Genomic DNA, 21497 nt, shown 5'->3' with positions numbered 1-21497 from the left:
TTGCTTCGGGTGGAAAGGAGGCTTTTCTTACGCCAGAGAGTCCAGACGAGGCCGCCGTCGAAGGCTTGCACACGGACAACATCATCGAAAAAGACGGCGAGGGTCTTACATGCTCCCGCTGTAAATTCTTTTTGCTTTCTGTACGTTCTTCCTTAAAGCTCCGGAGTTTTGAGGAGCTCCTCACACTAACCCGTCTTTTGCACAAATGAATTTCGCGCGCAGAGAAGTAGGCGGGGTCTGATTCCAGAGGTGGGGGTTGTTTCCGAGTGTGAGCGTGAGAGTGGCGTGCGAAAACGAGAGCGCCACATGCGGTTAAAGTCCTTCATATTTTTCCATACTTTATTGTTACATCCCTAATGCCAACGAACAATAAAGATGGTAACTTTGTTTGGAAATATTTATTCATACCGTAAATGTGCTGTTTATTACGTTGTTACATGAATACTAATAACTCTTAAAGTTTTGTCCATTTTATAGCAATGAAAAGTGCTGATAAAAAAACTAGTAATCAATGTTTTGAGGACGGTCAAAATAGCGGCAATAAATACAAACAAAACAACACCAAAGCTTTCTTGATGTGTTAAGAAAACCGCACATATGTATATAAACAAAATTAGGCGGCAGACTTTGACTAAAGGCTTTTTTTCTTTTTTTTTCTGACTCAACATTTTCTCACCGTAGTTAGACAGCTTCAGGAATCCATTAGGAATACAAAACACATTAACGTCTTACAAACAACAAGCGTTTTGCCTCTAACAATAAACGCTCTAAAACATTTACAAATTAAAACACATAAAGAAAAAACATATTTTAAAACTCATATAATAGTAGAACAATATTTATAATGTTTGTTTTGCTAAAGAAAGTATATTATATAGGTATGTTGCTAATGTTTTATACATGTGTTTATTTTAAATAACACTTTGTTAAAATATTTTAAGGTATTAGTTATTTTTGAGCACATTTGACGATTGATGATAACCGTGATATTTTGGTCACAATAACTGTGATATGATTTTATTTTTTAACATTTCTAATTTACATAAACTTGTTGTAATGCCTCCATGTTTGTTTCGTGTTTTAACATTAAGGAAAGTTTGTATTGTTTATTATTGTTGTTTGGCACAGTTTATTTTTAATAAGCTAAGCGTTTTATTAAAGTACATCACAGATTAACACTCGCACATGTCCGAGAAGAAGTATGAAGAAGCGGAGCTAATTTACTGTTTTTGACCAAATTGCAAGATTTTGTGCCATTCCCTCCCCACTGCGACAGACACTTGATGAGCTGACATGGGCTACATTCCATATGTTAATGTGCGTGGTGTGACCATTGTACGTTCTCGGATGACAGGTTATAATTTGCTTTGTGCATACTTTTAGGTGTTTGCAATTTTACCAAATTATAGAACTTTAATATTTTTGACTTAATAAATAAACGGTTTGTATGTTTTTTTTATATCCAACATGATGTATTATTTCGGTCGGAATGTGCACGGATTGAAATTTATACATTTACGATCGTCTGAAAGAGACAGAGACAGATTTAATGTCAGAGGTCATCCCAGCCAGAAACCAGATCCTTTGAGTACACAAACACATACACACGCGCACACACACACACACACACACACACACACACACACACACACACACACACACACACACACACACACACACACACACACACACACACACATACGCACACACACACCAAATGGTTGGTATCAGGTTTAATTGTTGTTGATTGAAACATTATACGTTTACGATTTTTACTGACAAAAACCAAACGTTATTTTCTTGAGAAAGCAAAAGGTCTTTTAGATTAGATGCACAGCCCAGACAGAGACAGAAACACAACAGTTTTGTAATATGTAATTAATTTAGTCGTTATTAACATACTGAGATGAAGAATATCTTATTTTTAATAAGGTTGAAAGTATCTCTCATCATTATTTTTCTTTGTACTCTGTAAGCACAAATATTTTGAACAATCTCTTAAACAGGATCATATCAGTTCAATTTTTAACTTCTTTACTTAATCCATTCCGTAATTTTTATTTTACATACTGATATGCTAAAAGTTTTAAGTGTTGTATGTGCATACAAAGGTTTAAAATTATTTTTTAAGGTTTTATTTCTCCTTTTTTTTATTTTGTTGAGAATAATTGTTGTACGTTCTTGGATAGCAGGTTATAGTTGACTTTGTGCATACTTTTAGCTGTTTGCAAATTCAATATGTCGGGGAATATCAATTTTTTTTTAAATTCTGTAAATAATGGGTTTGAGACTTCTCTAAATCCGACATGATGTATTATTTTAACCGGTCTTCTTTTTTTTTGTAACACGAATCACACACACACACACACACACACACACACACACACACACACACACACACACACACACACACACACACACACACACACACACACACACACACGGAGAAGGTGACAAAATAGGTTGTAGTGTCCAAAGTTCATTGTCATCTGCAGTCGGTATTGTTTATCATGATGCTGATTATTATTATTTAAAGCATGACCAACATTAGCATTTGAATAGAACATACGTCCTCAAAGAGGTTGTTTTTTCCATTTGATTGATTGAATTATTACATGTACTAAAATATACATGTACTAATATATACAATACATGTATTGAGACAGAGGTCTCCAAATATTTTCCAGCAAGGTTTGCATACTGAAAAAACAAAGCCATTTTGATATTGTTATTACACACATACATGCATACATACATATACTACATATGGATATATGTATATTGTTATATATATACATATATACACATACATATACATACTGTATATATATCCATATATGTATATATATATACACACACACATACATATATATATACATGTCTATATATAAATAACTAAAAATGTTCAGCCTGTGCTAAAGGTGACAAAGCGTATCATTATTATTATTTATTAATATTGAAATGTAATGTTTTTGTCATTATATTACATATTTTTGCTCTTTTCAACATTTACATTTTTTAAATGTTTTGTTTGATTTGATTTTGAGAACATGCTGCTGGCCAACAAACAAACATATATACATGTACATTTATACACCGTATATACATACTTCACTTTTCCACACAATACAGTAGCTTTAAGTGATGATGTTTTTACAGAATTAAGAGTTAGAAAAGAAGAGAAAGAAGAAAAAAGTAGTAGACAAAGGGTTTTTAGAAATGGCGGGCGACTCATCTCGGACGCGATGATCAAGAGTGAGTCAGTACTTCTGAGTCACATCAAGCTCGTATTCATTCAACTAACAACACAAAAAACAGCAGTCTAAACTTCTTCTTCTTGCCTCTAACTCACAAATGTTTCTTCATTTTACCAACAAAAACTTCTGTGACCGAAGCAAAAATATGGATACTTCAAAATACGCTGTGAGTACTAGTATTTCAAAGTTGGTCTTTTTTTGTGTGTAATACCCTGCTAGTATTGCAAACTTATTGTTATTATTGTTATAGTAATTGTCAATTTATTTACACAATGTATTGAACTTTCTGAAAAAACCTCAACTTGAAGTAAGAATACAAGAACAACTTTTTCCTATTTGAGATATTTAGTTGTAATCAAAATGCAATACGATATAATAACATAATAATATGTATGTGTATGCACATATTTATGGAATTTTATCTGATCATTTTCACACTGCTTTGTTTTGATTTTTGTAAAAAAAAAAAAAAAAAAGACTAAAGAATGTGTTTTTATTTGATTATTCTTTTTGTGTTAAGTGAAGAAATGTGGCGTCATAAACTCCTGGTGCATTACACAACATTTATATTATCTATTTATTTATATTTATATATTCTACTGTCATGAGTTGAGGATAAAATAGTTTTTTTTAGGAAATATGTAGGTACAGATGAATAAAGCATTTATTTAGATGTTGTATGAAATAGCAAAATTCCACCATTCATTTACATTTTACTCAATTTATGATGTATAAAATGTAATTAATCTTACTTTTTTAATCAAAGGGATCTGTAGCTTGAAGAAGATACAATAAGAGTGATAATATAAAAAATGTATAATATGTGCAAGCTATAAGTAATAAACAACCTTAAGTTGCCAAAAGAGGCTAGCAGAAAAAGTATTTTTTCTCATCAAAAGGGGAGAAAAACAAGTTGAGATCTAAACATACTCTAAAACATTTGTATGCACAACATTGTATGTATTTGTATGTGGAATCAAAGTATGTAATTAAAAAAAAAGGCTTGAAATAATATCAAATATGTATCAGTTTGAGAAACAGTATAAGCATATGGTGTTTTCAAAATACAACAAAGGAGAAGAACTGTACTTAATATCGTGTCAAACACTTCATATTTATTGAACATGATTTGGATCAAGTAAGTTTGGCTTCTTCACTCTCCCTTTTTTCTATGTGTTGAACTGTTTGAGTATTAATTGTTTATTTTGAATATGATCCCAATAAACCGTATTGTTTTGTAATAATTGCGCGTGAAGCAGTCAACCCCATCTTTTTTTATCACGTATTTGTAAAAAATCCTCTAAATGTTTCATGTAGCAACACCAGATTTAACTCTGACAACTCGATTATTCCAAAAAATAGGTGAAATAATTTTCTCTTTTTGAAGCATTTTTTTTGCTGTTGATTTTGTTTTGTTTTTTTCTACCATCATATTTGACATTTTCCCTCTTAATAAACTGAAGAAAAATTAAGGCATTATTGGCGGCCTTTAGAAGGAGCCCACAGGTCAAAGTAGTGTCTGACTCACGGCGTTTGGAATGTAGTTTTTACAAAATAAACGCAGGATTGGGACGCATCAAACAGCAGGTGCCGCAAACAGCAACAGGAAGTAATCGTTCATTAAAAAATAGGGAGACCGAAAAAATGGCCTGCGATAAACATGTCGTCTGTTATTATTATTATTATTAATGATTACGGTAAAAAAAACTTGAATCATGTCATTGTTGTAATTTTCCAAATAAACTTAAGTTATGACTTTTTCATTTTTAAATGTGATAAAATATATCTTTTGGAGGGAAAACCAAAGAAAAAATAATTACTGAAACGGACTTCTAATTTAGATTTTTTTTAAACAATATTTATCTTTGGTATAGAAGCACCTTTTTGCCGATAAGTACTAGAAGAGTGGGAAAAAAATAACTTGTTTAGTTGTGTTTCTTCTTGCTTTTCTTTTTAAATGTTGTATTATTTCAACCAACATACATTTACAGCACATTCTTATGACATCTATGTATATTTGTTCCCTCTAAAAAATGTAATAAAAACTAAGCTATAAATGTGATAAAACACATACTCCACGACTCAAAATACTCATTGTTTCATCCCAGACAACTTCATTTTACAAGGTTCCGAAGCTGAAGATGACACATTTTAATAACAGCACTGAAAGTAACAGGAGTGAGATTTTAGATGAAATATAACCTTGTAGCATGTACGCTAATGTCATGTTGACACTAAAAACATTACAATCATCAACAAAAACATGTATTTAAAAATAATAATAATAATGTATGTAACAGGACTGTGTTGAGATTTGAACCCCCCGTCATAGTGTTCTATATATGATGGAATATACATAACAATTTATAAACTTACTTTTAATGTTCCTTCCCTGCAGAGGATGTGAATGATGCAACTACCTGTGGACCATGTGACTTATGGAGGAATATTATGTCATGTGTTAAGGTAACAGGACTGAATGAAAATAACTAAAGCGTACATTTTAACATTATATTAAAGTATAGTTTGGATAACAAGTAACACAAAAATGTAAAAATTTGGGTTGTAAAACTTTGCTAATGTGAATTATCAAAAATTAATGCATTAATTATGTATGAATTAAGATTAATCACACAATTGATTTTGTCCACTCTTTGACATTAAGTGTGGATGTTTACCTGGAAGGTGTGTTGTTATACGTCAGTGATCAGGTCAATCGGCACACGCCATGAAAAAATATTTGTATGAATTGTACAGTAAATTAAATCCTGTATTCATAGATTATATTTCCTTGAAATATATTGATTATGTAGAACTGTCCTTTTGCAGTTTCGCTGAAATACATTTTGTATGACAAGAGCTAATGATTATTCCATGAAAAGATCAAGGCTCCAACATATTATTTACAATCACTATGATCATTATGCTTTTTTTTTCATGGCATTATGTATGTGCAACCTGTAACTGTACAACACTAATAGCATTTAAATTCTCATAGTATCTAATATAGACATTAGCAAATAGAATATACCTGCAATACATTACACAGTGCTATGGATTAGATTCATTAAACATGTTTATTTACAAATAGCATCCTTGAATACATTTGGATCAAATTTTGACATTTTACATTATTGTTGAATTCAATTAAATTTACTTCAAACACACAGACAATATTGTGTTGTTGTTGTTTGTTTTGTTTTTACAAATTATGCCTTAATTTTTCTTCAGTTTATTAAGAGGGAAAATGTCAAATATGATGGTAGAAAAAAACAAAACAAAATCAACAGCAAAAAAAATGCTTCAAAAAGAGAAAATTATTTCACCTATTTTTTGGAATAATCGAGTTGTCAGAGTTAAATCTGGTGTTGCTACATGAAACATTTAGAGGATTTTTTACAAATACGTGATAAAAAAAGATGGGGTTGACTGCTTCACGCGCAATTATTACAAAACAATACGGTTTATTGGGATCATATTCAAAATAAACAATTAATACTCAAACAGTTCAACACATAGAAAAAAGGGAGAGTGAAGAAGCCAAACTTACTTGATCCAAATCATGTTCAATAAATATGAAGTGTTTGACACGATATTAAGTACAGTTCTTCTCCTTTGTTGTATTTTGAAAACACCATATGCTTATACTGTTTCTCTAACTGATACATATTTGATATTATTTCAAGCCTTTTTTTTAATTACATACTTTGATTCCACATACAAATACATACAATGTTGTGTTGTGCATACAAATGTTTTAGAGTATGTTTAGATCTCAACTTGTTTTTCTCCCCTTTTGATGAGAAAAAATACTTTTTCTGCTAGCCTCTTTTGGCAACTTAAGGTTGTTTATTACTTATAGCTTGCACATATTATACATTTTTTATATTATCACTCTTATTGTATCTTCTTCAAGCTACAGATCCCTTTGATTAAAAAAGTAAGATTAATTACATTTTATACATCATAAATTGAGTAAAATGTAAATGAATGGTGGAATTTTGCTATTTCATACAACATCTAAATAAATGCTTTATTCATCTGTACCTACATATTTCCTAAAAAAACTATTTTATCCTCAACTCATGACAGTAGAATATATAAATATAAATAAATAGATAATATAAATGTTGTGTAATGCACCAGGAGTTTATGACGCCACATTTCTTCACTTAACACAAAAAGAATAATCAAATAAAAACACATTCTTTACAGTCTTTTTTTAATTTTTTTATGACAAAAATCAAAACAAAGCAGTGTGAAAATGATCAGATAAAATTCCATAAATATGTGCATACACATACATATTATTATGTTATTATATCGTATTGCATTTTGATTACAACTAAATATCTCAAATAGAAAAAAGTTGTTCTTGTATTCTTACTTCAAGTTGAGGTTTTTTCAGAAAGTTCAATACATTGTGTAAATAAATTGACAATTACTATAACAATAATAACAATAAGTTTGCAATACTAGCAGGGTATTACACACAAAAGAAGACCAACTTTGAAATACTAGTACTCACAGCGTATTTTGAAGTATCCATATTTTTGCTTCGGTCACAGAAGTTTTTGTTGGTAAAATGAAGAAACATTTGTGAGTTAGAGGCAAGAAGAAGAAGTTTAGACTGCTGTTTTTTGTGTTGTTAGTTGAATGAATACGAGCTTGATGTGACTCAGAAGTACTGACTCACTCTTGATCATCGCGTCCGAGATGAGTCGCCCGCCATTTCTAAAAACCCTTTGTCTACTACTTTTTTCTTCTTTCTCTTCTTTTCTAACTCTTAATTCTGTAAAAACATCATCACTTAAAGCTACTGTATTGTGTGGAAAAGTGAAGTATGTATATACGGTGTATAAATGTACATGTATATATGTTTGTTTGTTGGCCAGCAGCATGTTCTCAAAATCAAATCAAACAAAAAATTTAAAAAATGTAAATGTTGAAAAGAGCAAAAATATGTAATATAATGACAAAAACATTACATTTCAATATTAATAAATAATAATAATGATACGCTTTGTCACCTTTAGCACAGGCTGAACATTTTTAGTTATTTATATATAGACATGTATATATATGTATGTGTGTGTGTGTATATACAGGTAAAAGCCAGTAAATTAGAATATTTTGAAAAACTTGATTTATTTCAGTAATTGCATTCAAAAGGTGTAACTTGTACATTATATTTATTCATTGCACACAGACTGATGCATTCAAATGTTTATTTCATTTAATTTTGATGATTTGAAGTGGCAACAAATGAAAATCCAAAATTCCGTGTGTCACAAAATTAGAATATTACTTAAGGCTAATACAAAAAAGGGATTTTTAGAAATGTTGGCCAACTGAAAAGTATGAAAATGAAAAATATGAGCATGTACAATACTCAATACTTGGTTGGAGCTCCTTTTGCCTCAATTACTGCGTTAATGCGGCGTGGCATGGAGTCGATGAGTTTCTGGCACTGCTCAGGTGTTATGAGAGCCCAGGTTGCTCTGATAGTGGCCTTCAACTCTTCTGCGTTTTTGGGTCTGGCATTCTGCATCTTCCTTTTCACAATACCCCACAGATTTTCTATGGGGCTAAGGTCAGGGGAGTTGGCGGGCCAATTTAGAACAGAAATACCATGGTCCGTAAACCAGGCACGGGTAGATTTTGCGCTGTGTGCAGGCGCCAAGTCCTGTTGGAACTTGAAATCTCCATCTCCATAGAGCAGGTCAGCAGCAGGAAGCATGGAGTGCTCTAAAACTTGCTGGTAGACGGCTGCGTTGACCCTGGATCTCAGGAAACAGAGTGGACCGACACCAGCAGATGACATGGCACCCCAAACCATCACTGATGGTGGAAACTTTACACTAGACTTCAGGCAACGTGGATCCTGTGCCTCTCCTGTCTTCCTCCAGACTCTGGGACCTCGATTTCCAAAGGAAATGCAAAATTTGCATGGTTGTGTGAAGGTTTAAAAATAATTTTAAACCTTTGTATGCACATACAACACTTAAAACTTTTAGCATATCAGTATGTAAAATAAAAATTACGGAATGGATTAAGTGAAGAAGTTAAAAATTGAACTGATATGATCCTGTTTAAGAGATTGTTCAAAATATTTGTGCTTACAGAGTACAAAGAAAAATAATGATGAGAGATACTTTCAACCTTATTAAAAATAAGATATTCTTCATCTCAGTATGTTAATAACGACTAAATTAATTACATATTACAAAACTGTTGTGTTTCTGTCTCTGTCTGGGCTGTCCATCTAATCTAAAAGACCTTTTGCTTTCTCAAGAAAATAACGTTTGGTTTTTGTCAGTAAAAATCGTAAACGTATAATGTTTCAATCAACAACAATTAAACCTTAAACCAACCATTTGGTGTGTGTGTGCATATGTGTGTGTGCGTATGTGTGTGTGTGTGTGTGTGTGTGTGTGTGTGTGTGTGTGTGAGTGTGTGTGTGTGTGTGTGTGTGTGTGTGTGTGTGTGTGTGTGTGTGTGTGTGTGCGTGTGTGCGTGTGTGCGTGCGTGCGTGCGTGCGTGCGTGTGTGCGTGTGCGTGTGTATGTGTTTGTGTACTCAAAGGATCTGGTTTCTGGCTGGGATGACCTCTGACATTAAATCTGTCTCTGTCTCTTTTAGACGATCGTAAATGTATAAATTTCAATCCGTGCACATTCCGACCAAAATAATACATCATGTTGGATATAAAAAAAACATACAAACCGTTTATTTATTAAGTCAAAAATATTAAAGTTCTATAATTTGGTAAAATTGCAAACACCTAAAAGTATGCACAAAGCAAATTATAACCTGTCATCCGAGAACGTACAATGGTCACACCACGCACATTAACATATGGAATGTAGCCCATGTCAGCTCATCAAGTGTCTGTCGCAGTGGGGAGGGAATGGCACAAAATCTTGCAATTTGGTCAAAAACAGTAAATTAGCTCCGCTTCTTCATACTTCTTCTCGGACATGTGCGAGTGTTAATCTGTGATGTACTTTAATAAAATGCTTAGCTTATTAAAAATAAACTGTGCAAAACAACAATAATAAACAATACAAACTTTCCTTAATGTTAAAACATGAAACAAACATGGAGGCATTACAACAAGTTTATGTAAATTAGAAATGTTAAAAAATAAAATCATATCACAGTTATTGTGACCAAAATATCACGGTTATCATCAATCGTCAAATGTGCTCAAAAATAACTAATACCTTAAAATATTTTAACAAAGTGTTATTTAAAATAAACACATGTATAAAACATTAGCAACATACCTATATAATATACTTTCTTTAGCAAAACAAACATTATAAATATTGTTCTACTATTATATGAGTTTTAAAATATGTTTTTTCTTTATATGTTTTAATTTGTAAATGTTTTAGAGCGTTTATTGTTAGAGGCAAAACGCTTGTTGTTTGTAAGACGTTAATGTGTTTTGTATTCCTAATGGATTCCTGAAGCTGTCTAACTACGGTGAGAAAATGTTGAGTCAGAAAAAAAAAGAAAAAAAGCCTTTAGTCAAAGTCTGCCGCCTAATTTTGTTTATATACATATGTGCGGTTTTCTTAACACATCAAGAAAGCTTTGGTGTTGTTTTGTTTGTATTTATTGCCGCTATTTTGACCGTCCTCAAAACATTGATTACTAGTTTTTTTATCAGCACTTTTCATTGCTATAAAATGGACAAAACTTTAAGAGTTATTAGTATTCATGTAACAACGTAATAAACAGCACATTTACGGTATGAATAAATATTTCCAAACAAAGTTACCATCTTTATTGTTCGTTGGCATTAGGGATGTAACAATAAAGTATGGAAAAATATGAAGGACTTTAACCGCATGTGGCGCTCTCGTTTTCGCACGCCACTCTCACGCTCACACTCGGAAACAACCCCCACCTCTGGAATCAGACCCCGCCTACTTCTCTGCGCGCGAAATTCATTTGTGCAAAAGACGGGTTAGTGTGAGGAGCTCCTCAAAACTCCGGAGCTTTAAGGAAGAACGTACAGAAAGCAAAAAGAACTTACAGCGGGAGCATGTAAGACCCTCGCCGTCTTTTTCGATGATGTTGTCCGTGAGCAAGCCTTCGACGGCGGCCTCGTCTGGACTCTCTGGCGTAAGAAAAGCCTCCTTTCCACCCGGAGCAAAAAGGGAACATTTGTAAGTAAATATATATATATATATATATATATATATATATTGTATATTGTATGTTTTTTTTCTTCTAAAATGAAAATCATTTGACTCGTCAGATATATTAAAGTTCTATAATTTGGTAAAATTGCAAACAGCTAAAAGTATGCACAAAGCAAATTATAACCTGTCATCCGAGAACGTACAACAATTATTCTCAACAACAACAAAAAAAAAAGGAAAAATATAACCTTAAAAAAAAAAAAAGTGTGCGTGTGTGTGTGTGTGTGTGAGTGATTCGTGTGTGATTCGTGTGTGTGTGTGTGTGTGTGTGTGAGCACATGCTGTTTATTACGCGCGTGATTTTTGAACATTTTGACGACTTTTGACCACTTTTCCAACTTTTCTCCACCACTCCTCCCTTTGTTGGGGTTCACAAGGCAGGCTGCGGGACTCGTGGGACTGGAACCCTGAGAGGTATTTTGGATAAAATTGGAACTTTTTACCATTTTTGACTGTCTTATCTCCTCTTCTTCCACACCTTCCTGTGCGCCATTGTTGTGTGTATGTACGTGTGTGTGTGTGTGTGTGTGTGTGTGTGTGTGTGTGTGTGTGTGTGTGTGTGTGTGTGTGTGTGTGTGTGTGTGTGTGTGTGTGTGTGTGTGTGTGTGTGCGTGAGTACAATTTCACTAATCGGGCTTTCGACTCTTCTCTCTTTCAGCTGAAACAAGCAAATATCTCCTGTCTGATATTTGAAAACATATCCAAAAGATCCAACCATTCCGTAAGCATCCAAGCACCATTTCTCACGCAAAGACTCGGTTGGAGGAATTTGAGTGCGTTTCAAAAAAACTCTACTTTTGCGAGGAGCGGCCAGGTAAGTTTTATTATTTTTATAAATGGAAACTGGCGTTTCACTAATCACGGCTGCTGAAACAAAGGGTTTCTCCATCTTTTCCATTTCCTCTTGGCGCTCGTACTAACAAATACTTTGTTATAACCAAACCCATTCACATATATATGTGTGTGTGTGTGTGTGTGTGTGTGTGTGTGTGTGTGTGTGTGTGTGTGTGTGTGTGTGTGTGTGTGTGTGTGTGTGTGTGTGTGTGAGCACATGCTGTTTATTACGCGTGTGATTTTTGAACATTTTGACGACTTTTGACCACTTTTCCAACTTTTCTCCACCACTCCTCCCTTTGTTGGGGTTCACAAGGCCGGCTGCGGGACTCGTGGGACTCCTCATACCCCCCTCCCTCTGACCTTTCCATAACCCCACCACCTCTTCTAGGGTCATCAATCATTTCTGACACAAGGTGTATCACGGTCATTAATCATTTCTGACACAAGGTGTATCCCCCCTCCTCCCCCTCCCTCTGACCTTTCCATAACCCCACCCCCCTTTGACCTTTTGACCCCAAGGTCATTAATCATTTTTGACAGCTAGGTCATTAATCATTTTTGACAGCTAGGTCATTAATCATTTTTGACAGCTAGGTCGTAAATCATTTTTGACAGCTAGGTCGTAAATCATTTTTGACAGCTAGGTCGTAAATCATTTTTGTCATAAGGTAGGGACTTAACCTTTTTTCAGGTAGCGAAAACGAAATTGAAGAAGAAACTGAAGCTATTGAGCCCTATCGGTTTGAACCGTATGCAAGCGAAACCGACGAAAACGACACGACAGCCAGCGACACGGGAGAAAGCGAGGACGAATTCGGCGATCGCCTTCTAACCAACGATTGTTATGTGTTTGTTTGGCATTAAAGGAAACTAACAACTATGAACTATGTTTACAGCATATGAAATACATTTGGCAACAACATGCACTTTGAGAGTGCAGACAGCCCAGTTTTCATCAATTAATATATTCTGTAGACATACCCTCATCCGCTCTCTTTTCCTGAAAGCTGATCCGTCCAGTCCAGTTGGAAATGCATCTGCTTTGAGTGTCGCAGGATATCCACACATTCTTGCCATCTCTGTCGTAGCATAGCTTTCGTCGGTAAAGTGTGCGGAACAAACGTCCAATTTCTTGCCACTTTCGCATCTTTGGGCCACTGGTGCAACTTGAATTCGTCCCTGTTCGTGTTGTTACACCCTCCGACAACACCCCGACGAGGCATGATGTCTCCAAGGTACGGAAAACAGTCGAAAAAACGGAAAATAACAGAGCTGATTTGACTCGGTGTTTGTAATGTGTTTGAGAAAATGGCGGATTGCTTCCCAATGTGACGTCACGTTGTGACGTCATCGCTCCAAGAGCGAATAATAGAAGGGCGTTTAATTCGCCAAAATTCACCCATTTAGAGTTCGGAAATCGGTTAAAAAAAAATATGGTCTTTTTTCTGCAACATCAAGGTATATATTGACGCTTACATAGGTCTGGTGATAATGTTCCCCTTTAAATCTACTGTCTTCCGCCTGCTCCGCGGTTGAGGTCTTCACCGTATCCCTGGCTAGGGGGCAGTCAGGTACTAGGCCTTTCCCAAGGGCCACCTGGGGTAACAGTAGTAAAGGGGTTAACTTCCTAGTGCCCCAAGACTCCATAGAGGAGCCTCCACTGACGGATGCACTTTAACGTCATGTCCAGGACACTGTTGACTAAATATTGCAGCCATGTCCACACCACCATAGATACTTTCAATAAAACAATGTGGAGTGTAAGCGGTAGAAAATGGATGGATGGATGGAGTGTAGTGTTCCCAACAGTCTGTGTCTACACACAACCACATCTACTTCAGCCTCATGCACCTTTGGGAAAAACAGCATCACTGTCATGTACTACACCAGGGTTCGGCAACCCTTCGCACCGCCCCGTGGCTCCCTTCAGCTTTTTTCAAAAATGTATATTAACGGAAAAAGAGTAATATATATATTTTATGTTTTAATATGACAAACATAACACAAACTTTCCTAATTGTTAGAAAGTCCACTGTGTAACATGTTTGTGTTCATGCTTCACTGATGAGCGCCGTTTTGTCCTACAAATTTCAGCGGTCCTTGAACGCACCGTAGTTGTGTGGACTGTGACGCAACAGTTTGTTTACATGTACAACTTTCTCCGACGCTGCCACAGAAAGACGTGTTTAATGCCACTCCTTCTTTGTCTCATTTTGTCCACCAAATGTTTTATACTGTGTGTGAATGCACAAAGATGAGCTTTGTTGATGTTATTGACTTGTTGGAGTGCTAATCAGGCATATTTGGTCACTGCATGACTGCAAGCTCATCCATGCTAACATGCTATTTAGGCTAGCTGTATGTACATATTGCATCAATATGCCTCGTTTGTAGGTATATTTGAGCTCTTTTAATTTCCTTTACTTATGTCCTCTGTGTATTTAATTTATATTTGCATGTCTCATGACACATTATCTGTATGTAATATTGGCTGCATTTCTAATTGTTGTTTGTGTGCCATGTTGTTCCAGACCACAGCAAACGTTACCCAGCTCGCAAAGATTGTAATACATTTATTAGTATACGACGTTTCCTTTAACTTGGACACACACATCTATACCTTTGGCCATTCTAAGTCAGTCATTTCCAGGAGTTATCTCACCCTCTGAGAGGTTTTACTAATGTTTTCCAATGTTGTAAAAATGTGTAGAATAATTATTACATTTCAACATTTCTATCAAAGAAGATTTGCATCAAAATGACACATTTTGATAGTAGGCTAATATAGACACTTACATCATGTGTTGTCTTCATTATAACACTTATATAAGACTTTTAAAGTAGTTTTGATAGTAGGCTAATATAGACACATCCTGTGTTGTCTTCATTATAGCACTTACATAAGACTTTTAAAGTAATTTTGATAGTAGGCTAATATAACTAATATAGACACTTACATCATGTGTTGTCTTCATTATAACACTTATATAAGACTTTTAAAAGTAATTTTGATAGTAGGCTAATATAACTAATATAATGTGAAGTGAAGTGAATTATATTTATATAGCGCTTTTCTCTAGTGATTCAAAGCGCTATACATAGTGAAACCTAATATCTAAGTTACATTTAAACCAGTGTGGGTGGCACTGGGAGCAGGTGGGTAAAGTGTCTTGCCCAAGGACACAACGGCAGTGACTAGGATGACGAAAGCGGGAATCGAACCTGGAACCCTCAAGTTGCTGGCATGGCCACTCTACCAACCGAGCTATGCCGCCCCAATATAGACACTTACATCATGTGTTGTCTTCATTATAACACTTATATAAGACTTTTAAAGTCATTTTGATAGTAGGCTAATATAGACACATCGTGTGTTGCCTTCATTATAAGAATTATATAAGACTTAATTTTTTGCGGCTCTAGACAGATTAGTTTTTTTGTATTTTTGATCTAATGTGGATCTTTCAACATTTGGGTTGCCGCCCCCTGTACTAGATGTACAATGGCATGTACATTATCTTTCAAATCAGCCCACATGATGTAAATATAGCTGCATAAGGTGATTCTTTCAGGTACTCGAGATGTTCCGCAGTGTTTACTTTATCACATGCTTAGGCCAGATCTCGTAAAAGTCTGCGCTATTCCGCTGCACGGTGGAGTCCCAACAGAACAACTGTGGATATTGCCGGTGGCGATACTGTTCCGTGACGTTCTGCATCAGACTCCTCTGACCCCAATCGTCAAATGATTGACTATTTGAAGAGAGCTGTAGACAAAAGTTTGCGTGTGGACAAGATAATACGTCTTTCAAGTATACGTAGGCTTAGTCTTAGTCTGCATGTATTTTCACAGGAACATTACTACGATCCAGAGAGTGGATCAGGATACCTGGCGTGGCGGTTGAAGACCATTCAAAGAAAAACTGCAGAGGGAAGAAGTGTCTCGGTTGAGAAAACTCCCAAAAGTAAGTTTACATATGATGTGGATGGACTTTGTAGCCACAGAGGAGGACAAGTGTGCCTTCTCTGAAGATGGTGGGCCGGGCAAAGATCGGTCAAGACTCTTCACCATGGACACGGTCCTGCCATACCAGGAAGTGGAAGCAGCTGTGGAGGTTCTAAAGCACACTTCTGATGAAGGCACTATTCGCGAAAAGATGAAAGCCACCTTCATTTATCGTCGTTCAATGGTGAAAGACGACAAGAAGTCCGCAGAGGTCTTCTCAGTCTTCCCGCGGTATCTGGACACACCAGGACTGGTAAAGGTTCATTGGAGTATTCCATGCATCATACGGTCCACCTCATCACTCTGCACTTTTATCTTTGCCATTCCAGATTGAACAAGACTTCCGACTCCTGTTTGGCGAGGTCACCGCCAACAAACTCTTGGAGACGTGGTCCAACGGTCTCAAAGCAAAAATTGTGAGGGAAAGCCATGGACTGGTACCCACCACAGAGGTTTTGGAGTTGATGTGCAATGCCAAGTCAGGCGCTGACACGGAGAATGGTATGACTGTTTACAAGCAGCCATGGTGATTCTATGACATGGAGAATGGCATGACAGTTTACAAGCAGCCATGGTGATTCTATGATTGTTGGTCCCTAGGCTGGGACAGTGACATGTCTGCTGTCTTGCTGCTGCTACATCTCCTGCCACCATCTGCACAAGGACGCAAGAGACCAGGAAAGATGTCTGCATCCCAAGCGGCTGATAACCTCGTCAAATTCCTCAAGGTACGTCGGTAAGAATATACTTTCCCCTAGGGCTGGGCCATTACATGATCCTGATCGCGATTCATTTCAGTTCCATCACAGCGATCAGCTGCTTCCATTAATTACCTCCATCAAACATGGCGGGAATGTCTGTGAGAAGTTACCGCAGTTGTACACAGTAGTACATAGTACATAGTAGTGAACAGTAGTAAACACAGTAGTACACAGTAGTAAATAGTAAAACACAGTAGTACACAGTAGTGAACAGTAGTAAACAGTAGTACACAATAGTAAACAGAGTAGTACACAGTAGTACACAGTAGTAAATAGTAATACACTGTAGTACACAGTAGTGGACAGTAGTGAACAGAGTAGTACACAGTAGTAAACAGAGTAGTACACCGTAGTACACAGTAGTAAACAGTAGTGAACAGAGTAGTACACAGTAGTGAACAGAGTAGTACAAAGTAGTGAACAGTAGTAAATAGTAATACACAGTAGTACACAGTAGTGAACAGTAATAAACAGTAGTGAACAGAGTAGTAAACAATAGTGAACAGAGTAGTACACAGTAGTAAACAGAGTAGTACACAGTAGTAAACAGTAGTGAACAGTAGTAAATAGTAATACACAGTAGTGAACAGAGTAGTGCACAGAGTAGTACACAGTAGGGGAGCAATGGTGCTCGGTTTAATCCTGCATGCAACGATCCGCCGTTGTGCTGTGAATGTGTGTGTGTGTTTGATCATGTTTGTGTGTGTGTGTGATTGTGTGCCCCCCTTGTCCCCTCACCAGGACACGGCCATGCACCTGGCCGGAGACCTGCCTGTGGCCCCCAGAGTAGTAGTAAATACAAACCCCGTTTTCATATGAGTTGGGAAATTGTGTTAGATGTAAATATAAACGGAATACAATGATTTGCAAATCCTTTTCAACCCATATTCAATTGAATGCACTACAAAGACAAGATTTTTGATGTTCAAACTCATAAACTTAATTTTTTTTTTGCAAATAATAATTAACTTAGAATTTCATGGCTGCAACACGTGCCAAAGTAGTTGGGAAAGGGCATGTTCACCACTGTGTTACATCACCTTTTCTTTTAACAACACTCAATAAACGATTGGGAACTGAGGAAACTAATTGTTGAAGCTTTGAAAGTGGAATTATTTCCCATTCTTGTTTTATGTAGAGCTTCAGTCGTTCAACAGTCCGGGGTCTCCGCTGTCGTATTTTACGCTTCATAATGCGCCACACATTTTCGATGTTAGACAGGTCTGGACTGCAGGCGGGCCAGGAAAGTACCCGCACTCTTTTTTTACGAAGCCACGCTGTTGTAACACGTGCTGAATGTGGCTTGGCATTGTCTTGCTGAAATAAGCAGGGGCGTCCATGAAAAAGACGGCGCTTGGATGGCAGCATATGTTGTTCCAAAATCTGTATGTACCTTTCAGCATTAATGGTGCTTTCACAGATGTGTAAGTTACCCATGCCTTGGGCACTAATGCACCCCCATACCATCACAGATGCTGGCTTTTGAACTTTGCGTCGATAACAGTCTGGATGGTTCGCTTCCCCTTTGGTCCGGATGACACGATGTCGAATATTTCCAAAAACAATTTGAAATGTGCACTCGTCAGACCACAGAACACTTTTCCACTTTGCATGAGTCCATCTTAGATTATCTCAGGCCCAGAGAAGCCGGCGGAGTTTCTGGATGTTGTTGATAAATGGCTTTCGCTTTGCATAGTAGAGCTTTAACTTGCACTTACAGATGTAGCGACCAACTGTATTTAGTGACAGTGGTTTTCTGAAGTGTTCCTGAGCCCATGTGGTGATATCCTTTAGAGATTGATGTCGGTTTTTGATACAGTGCCGTTTGAGGGATCGAAGGTCACGGTCATTCAATGTTGGTTTCCGGCCATGCCGTTTACGTGGAGTGATTTCTCCAGATTCTCTGAACCTTTTGATGATATTATGGACCGTAGATGTTGAAATCCCTAAATTTCTTGGAATTGCACTTTGAGAAACGTTGTTCTTAAACTGTTTGACTATTTGCTCACGCAGTTGTGGACAAAGGGGTGTACCTCGCCCCATCCTTTCTTGTGAAAGACTGAGCATTTTTTGGGAAGCTGTTTTTATACCCAATCATGGCACCCACCTGTTCCCAATTAGCCTGCACACCTGTGGGATGTTCCAAATAAGTGTATGATGAGCATTCCTCAACTTTATCAGTATTTATTGCCACCTTTCCCAACTTCTTTGTCACGTGTTGCTGGCATCAGATTCTAAAGTTAATGATTATTTGCAAAAAAAAAAAAAAAGTTTATCAGTTTGAACATCAAATATGTTGTCTTTGTAGCATTTTCAACTGAATATGGGTTGAAAATGATTTGCAAATCATTGTATTCCGTTTATATTTACATTTAACACAATTTCCCAACTCATATGGAAACGGGGTTTGTAGTAGCGATGGTACTCATTATAATCCTGTGGCCCCCAGAGTAGTAGTAAATAGTAACGATGGTACTCCGTATAATCCTGTGGCCCCCCAGAGTAGTAAATAGTAACAATGGTACTCAGTATAATCCTGTGGCCCCCATAGTAGTAGTAAATAGTAGCGATGGTACTCAGTATATAATCCTGCAGGGGACATAGTGACTTAATAAAAACAATTAAAAAAAGGTGATATTAATGGTGATGGAATGATATCAAAAATTAATAGTGATGATGTGTTCTTGTCGTACTGTCCTTCATCTTCATTGGCAAGTTGATGTTGTTCACTAAGTCCTGCTGTTGTAGGAATGCAGCAGTCCACAGCAGCATCTGGACTACACCACCCACACCTGTCAGCCATACCTTCTAGTCCAGGGACCGACCAGGAGCAGAATCCAGTCTGCCTTCATCGTGATGGACAACCACGCTCTGCCATCCAAGGCTGCGGGTTCATTAGCAGCTCTCGATGAGCTCTTTAAGGCCTACTATGTCTTTGGCAGGTCCTACACTTCTTCCCTCACCAACTTCTGGACTTTTCTGCAAACCACCATTTATAACATTGACGTGGGGGAAACCAAGGAGAGTCCCCGGGTTGCAGAACTGCGAGCAAGAATGATGCGCTAGTATCGCAGCCAAGAATGATGCGCTAGTATCGCAGCCAATAATGATGCGCTAGTAGCGCAGTCAAGAATGATGCGCTAGTATCACAGCCTAGAATGATGCCCTAGTATCGCAGCCTGGAATGATGCGCTAGTATCACAGCCAAGAATGATGCGCTAGTATCGCAGCCACGAATGATGCGCTAGCTAAGAATGATGCGCTAGTATCGCAGCCACGAATGATGCGCTAGTATCGCAGTCAAGAATGATGCGCTAGTATCGCAGTTAAGAATTATGCGCTAGTATCGCAGCCACGAATGATGCGCTAGTATCGCAGCCAAGAATGATGCGCTAGTATCGCAGCCATGACACCTTTTCTTGGTCCAAGTCTCCTTTCACTGGCCGCCCATAAAGGCAAGTATAGTGATGATAAACAAACCATATGGAAGTGGTTTAGAGTTTCTAGGTCACATAAATAAAAACCTCTTGATAAGTTGATTGGCAACACTAAATTGGCCCTAGTGTGTGGATGTGAGTGTGAATGTTGTCTGTCTATCTGTGTTGGCCCTGCGATGAGGTGGTGACTTGTCCAGGGTGTACCCCGCCTTCCGCCCGATTGTAGCTGAGATAGGCTCCAGCGCCCCCCCGCGACCCCAAAGGGAATAAGCGGTAGAAAATGGATGGATGGATGGATGATTAAAAATGTCAAAAATCGTAAGAAAAAAAAAAAAAGACAAAATGGAAAAATCAACAGTTTAGTGAAGATAAACAAACCATATGGAAGTGGTTTAGGGTTTAGCGGTCACATGACTAAAAAGCTATTGACAATTACAATTTTCAAAAATGTAAAAAAATGTTCAAAAAAGAAAATGACAAAGTGAAAAAACAAAACAAAGCCAAGTAATGATGAACTTTTTAAAAAGTGCTTTATGGTTTCTCGGTCACATGACTAAAAACCTATTGACAATTAACATTCGAAAATGTTATCTTTGTGCCTTGAATACAGAATGTTGCCGTCAGTCAGTCAGTCAGTCAGCGACCACGTCATTCTTGCTTGTATGTAAATGTTGCATATTAAAAATAAAGGTTTATAAAAATAAATAAATAAAAAATAATCAACAAGACAGACATTCATTTTCCCTCAGTGACCGATGGGGGCAAAGGTGGCGCACTGCGTGAGAAATCAGCGAGAGCAGCAGCAGCAGCAGAAGAAGAAAGGACTTAGTAGCGACCAATCAAATGAGCTCCGGGGAGCAAAGGGGCGTGGTCATCCCTGCCCTGTGCTCGGCTTTCTAAACTCCCCTCCCGCGGCAGGTAATAGAAAATAAATGTGTTTGTGCATCCATAATATACTTAATTTACTAAATATACTTCACCTCGG

At 36.8% G+C, this 21497-nt stretch overlaps 2 protein-coding genes across 5 annotated transcripts in view; both read left to right on the top strand.

Moving 5' to 3' along the window:
* LOC133622749 (uncharacterized) overlaps window positions 1–20519 on the top strand; it is a 63007-nt gene extending 42488 nt beyond the window's left edge. For 2 of the 4 annotated variants that reach the window (XM_061985681.2, XM_072915883.1), the window contains 6 exons: window positions 12131–12286; window positions 16162–16273; window positions 16341–16567; window positions 16644–16815; window positions 16915–17042; window positions 19824–20519. In XM_061985681.2, coding sequence (XP_061841665.2) covers window positions 12131–12286; window positions 16162–16273; window positions 16341–16567; window positions 16644–16815; window positions 16915–17042; window positions 19824–20141 — 1113 coding nt within the window. In that variant the 3' untranslated portion in view covers window positions 20142–20519. Of the gene's footprint in view, window positions 1–12130; window positions 12287–16161; window positions 16274–16340; window positions 16568–16643; window positions 16816–16914; window positions 17051–19823 lie in introns of all 4 variants that reach the window. The other 2 variants (XM_061985682.2, XM_072915882.1) reach the window with 2 other exon arrangements.
* Window positions 20520–20529: 10 nt separating this feature from the next.
* The window catches only part of LOC133622631 (uncharacterized), a 34817-nt gene continuing 33849 nt past the window's right edge, over window positions 20530–21497 (top strand). Inside the window, exon 1 of the mRNA XM_072915845.1 lies at window positions 20530–21430. The gene's annotated coding sequence lies outside the window, so the exon portion shown is untranslated. The remainder of the gene's footprint in view (window positions 21431–21497) is intronic.

Source organism: Nerophis lumbriciformis, linkage group LG23 (assembly GCF_033978685.3).
Source record: "Nerophis lumbriciformis linkage group LG23, RoL_Nlum_v2.1, whole genome shotgun sequence".
NCBI lineage: Eukaryota > Metazoa > Chordata > Actinopteri > Syngnathiformes > Syngnathidae > Nerophis > Nerophis lumbriciformis.
This window is presented reverse-complemented; position numbering and strand designations above follow the sequence as displayed.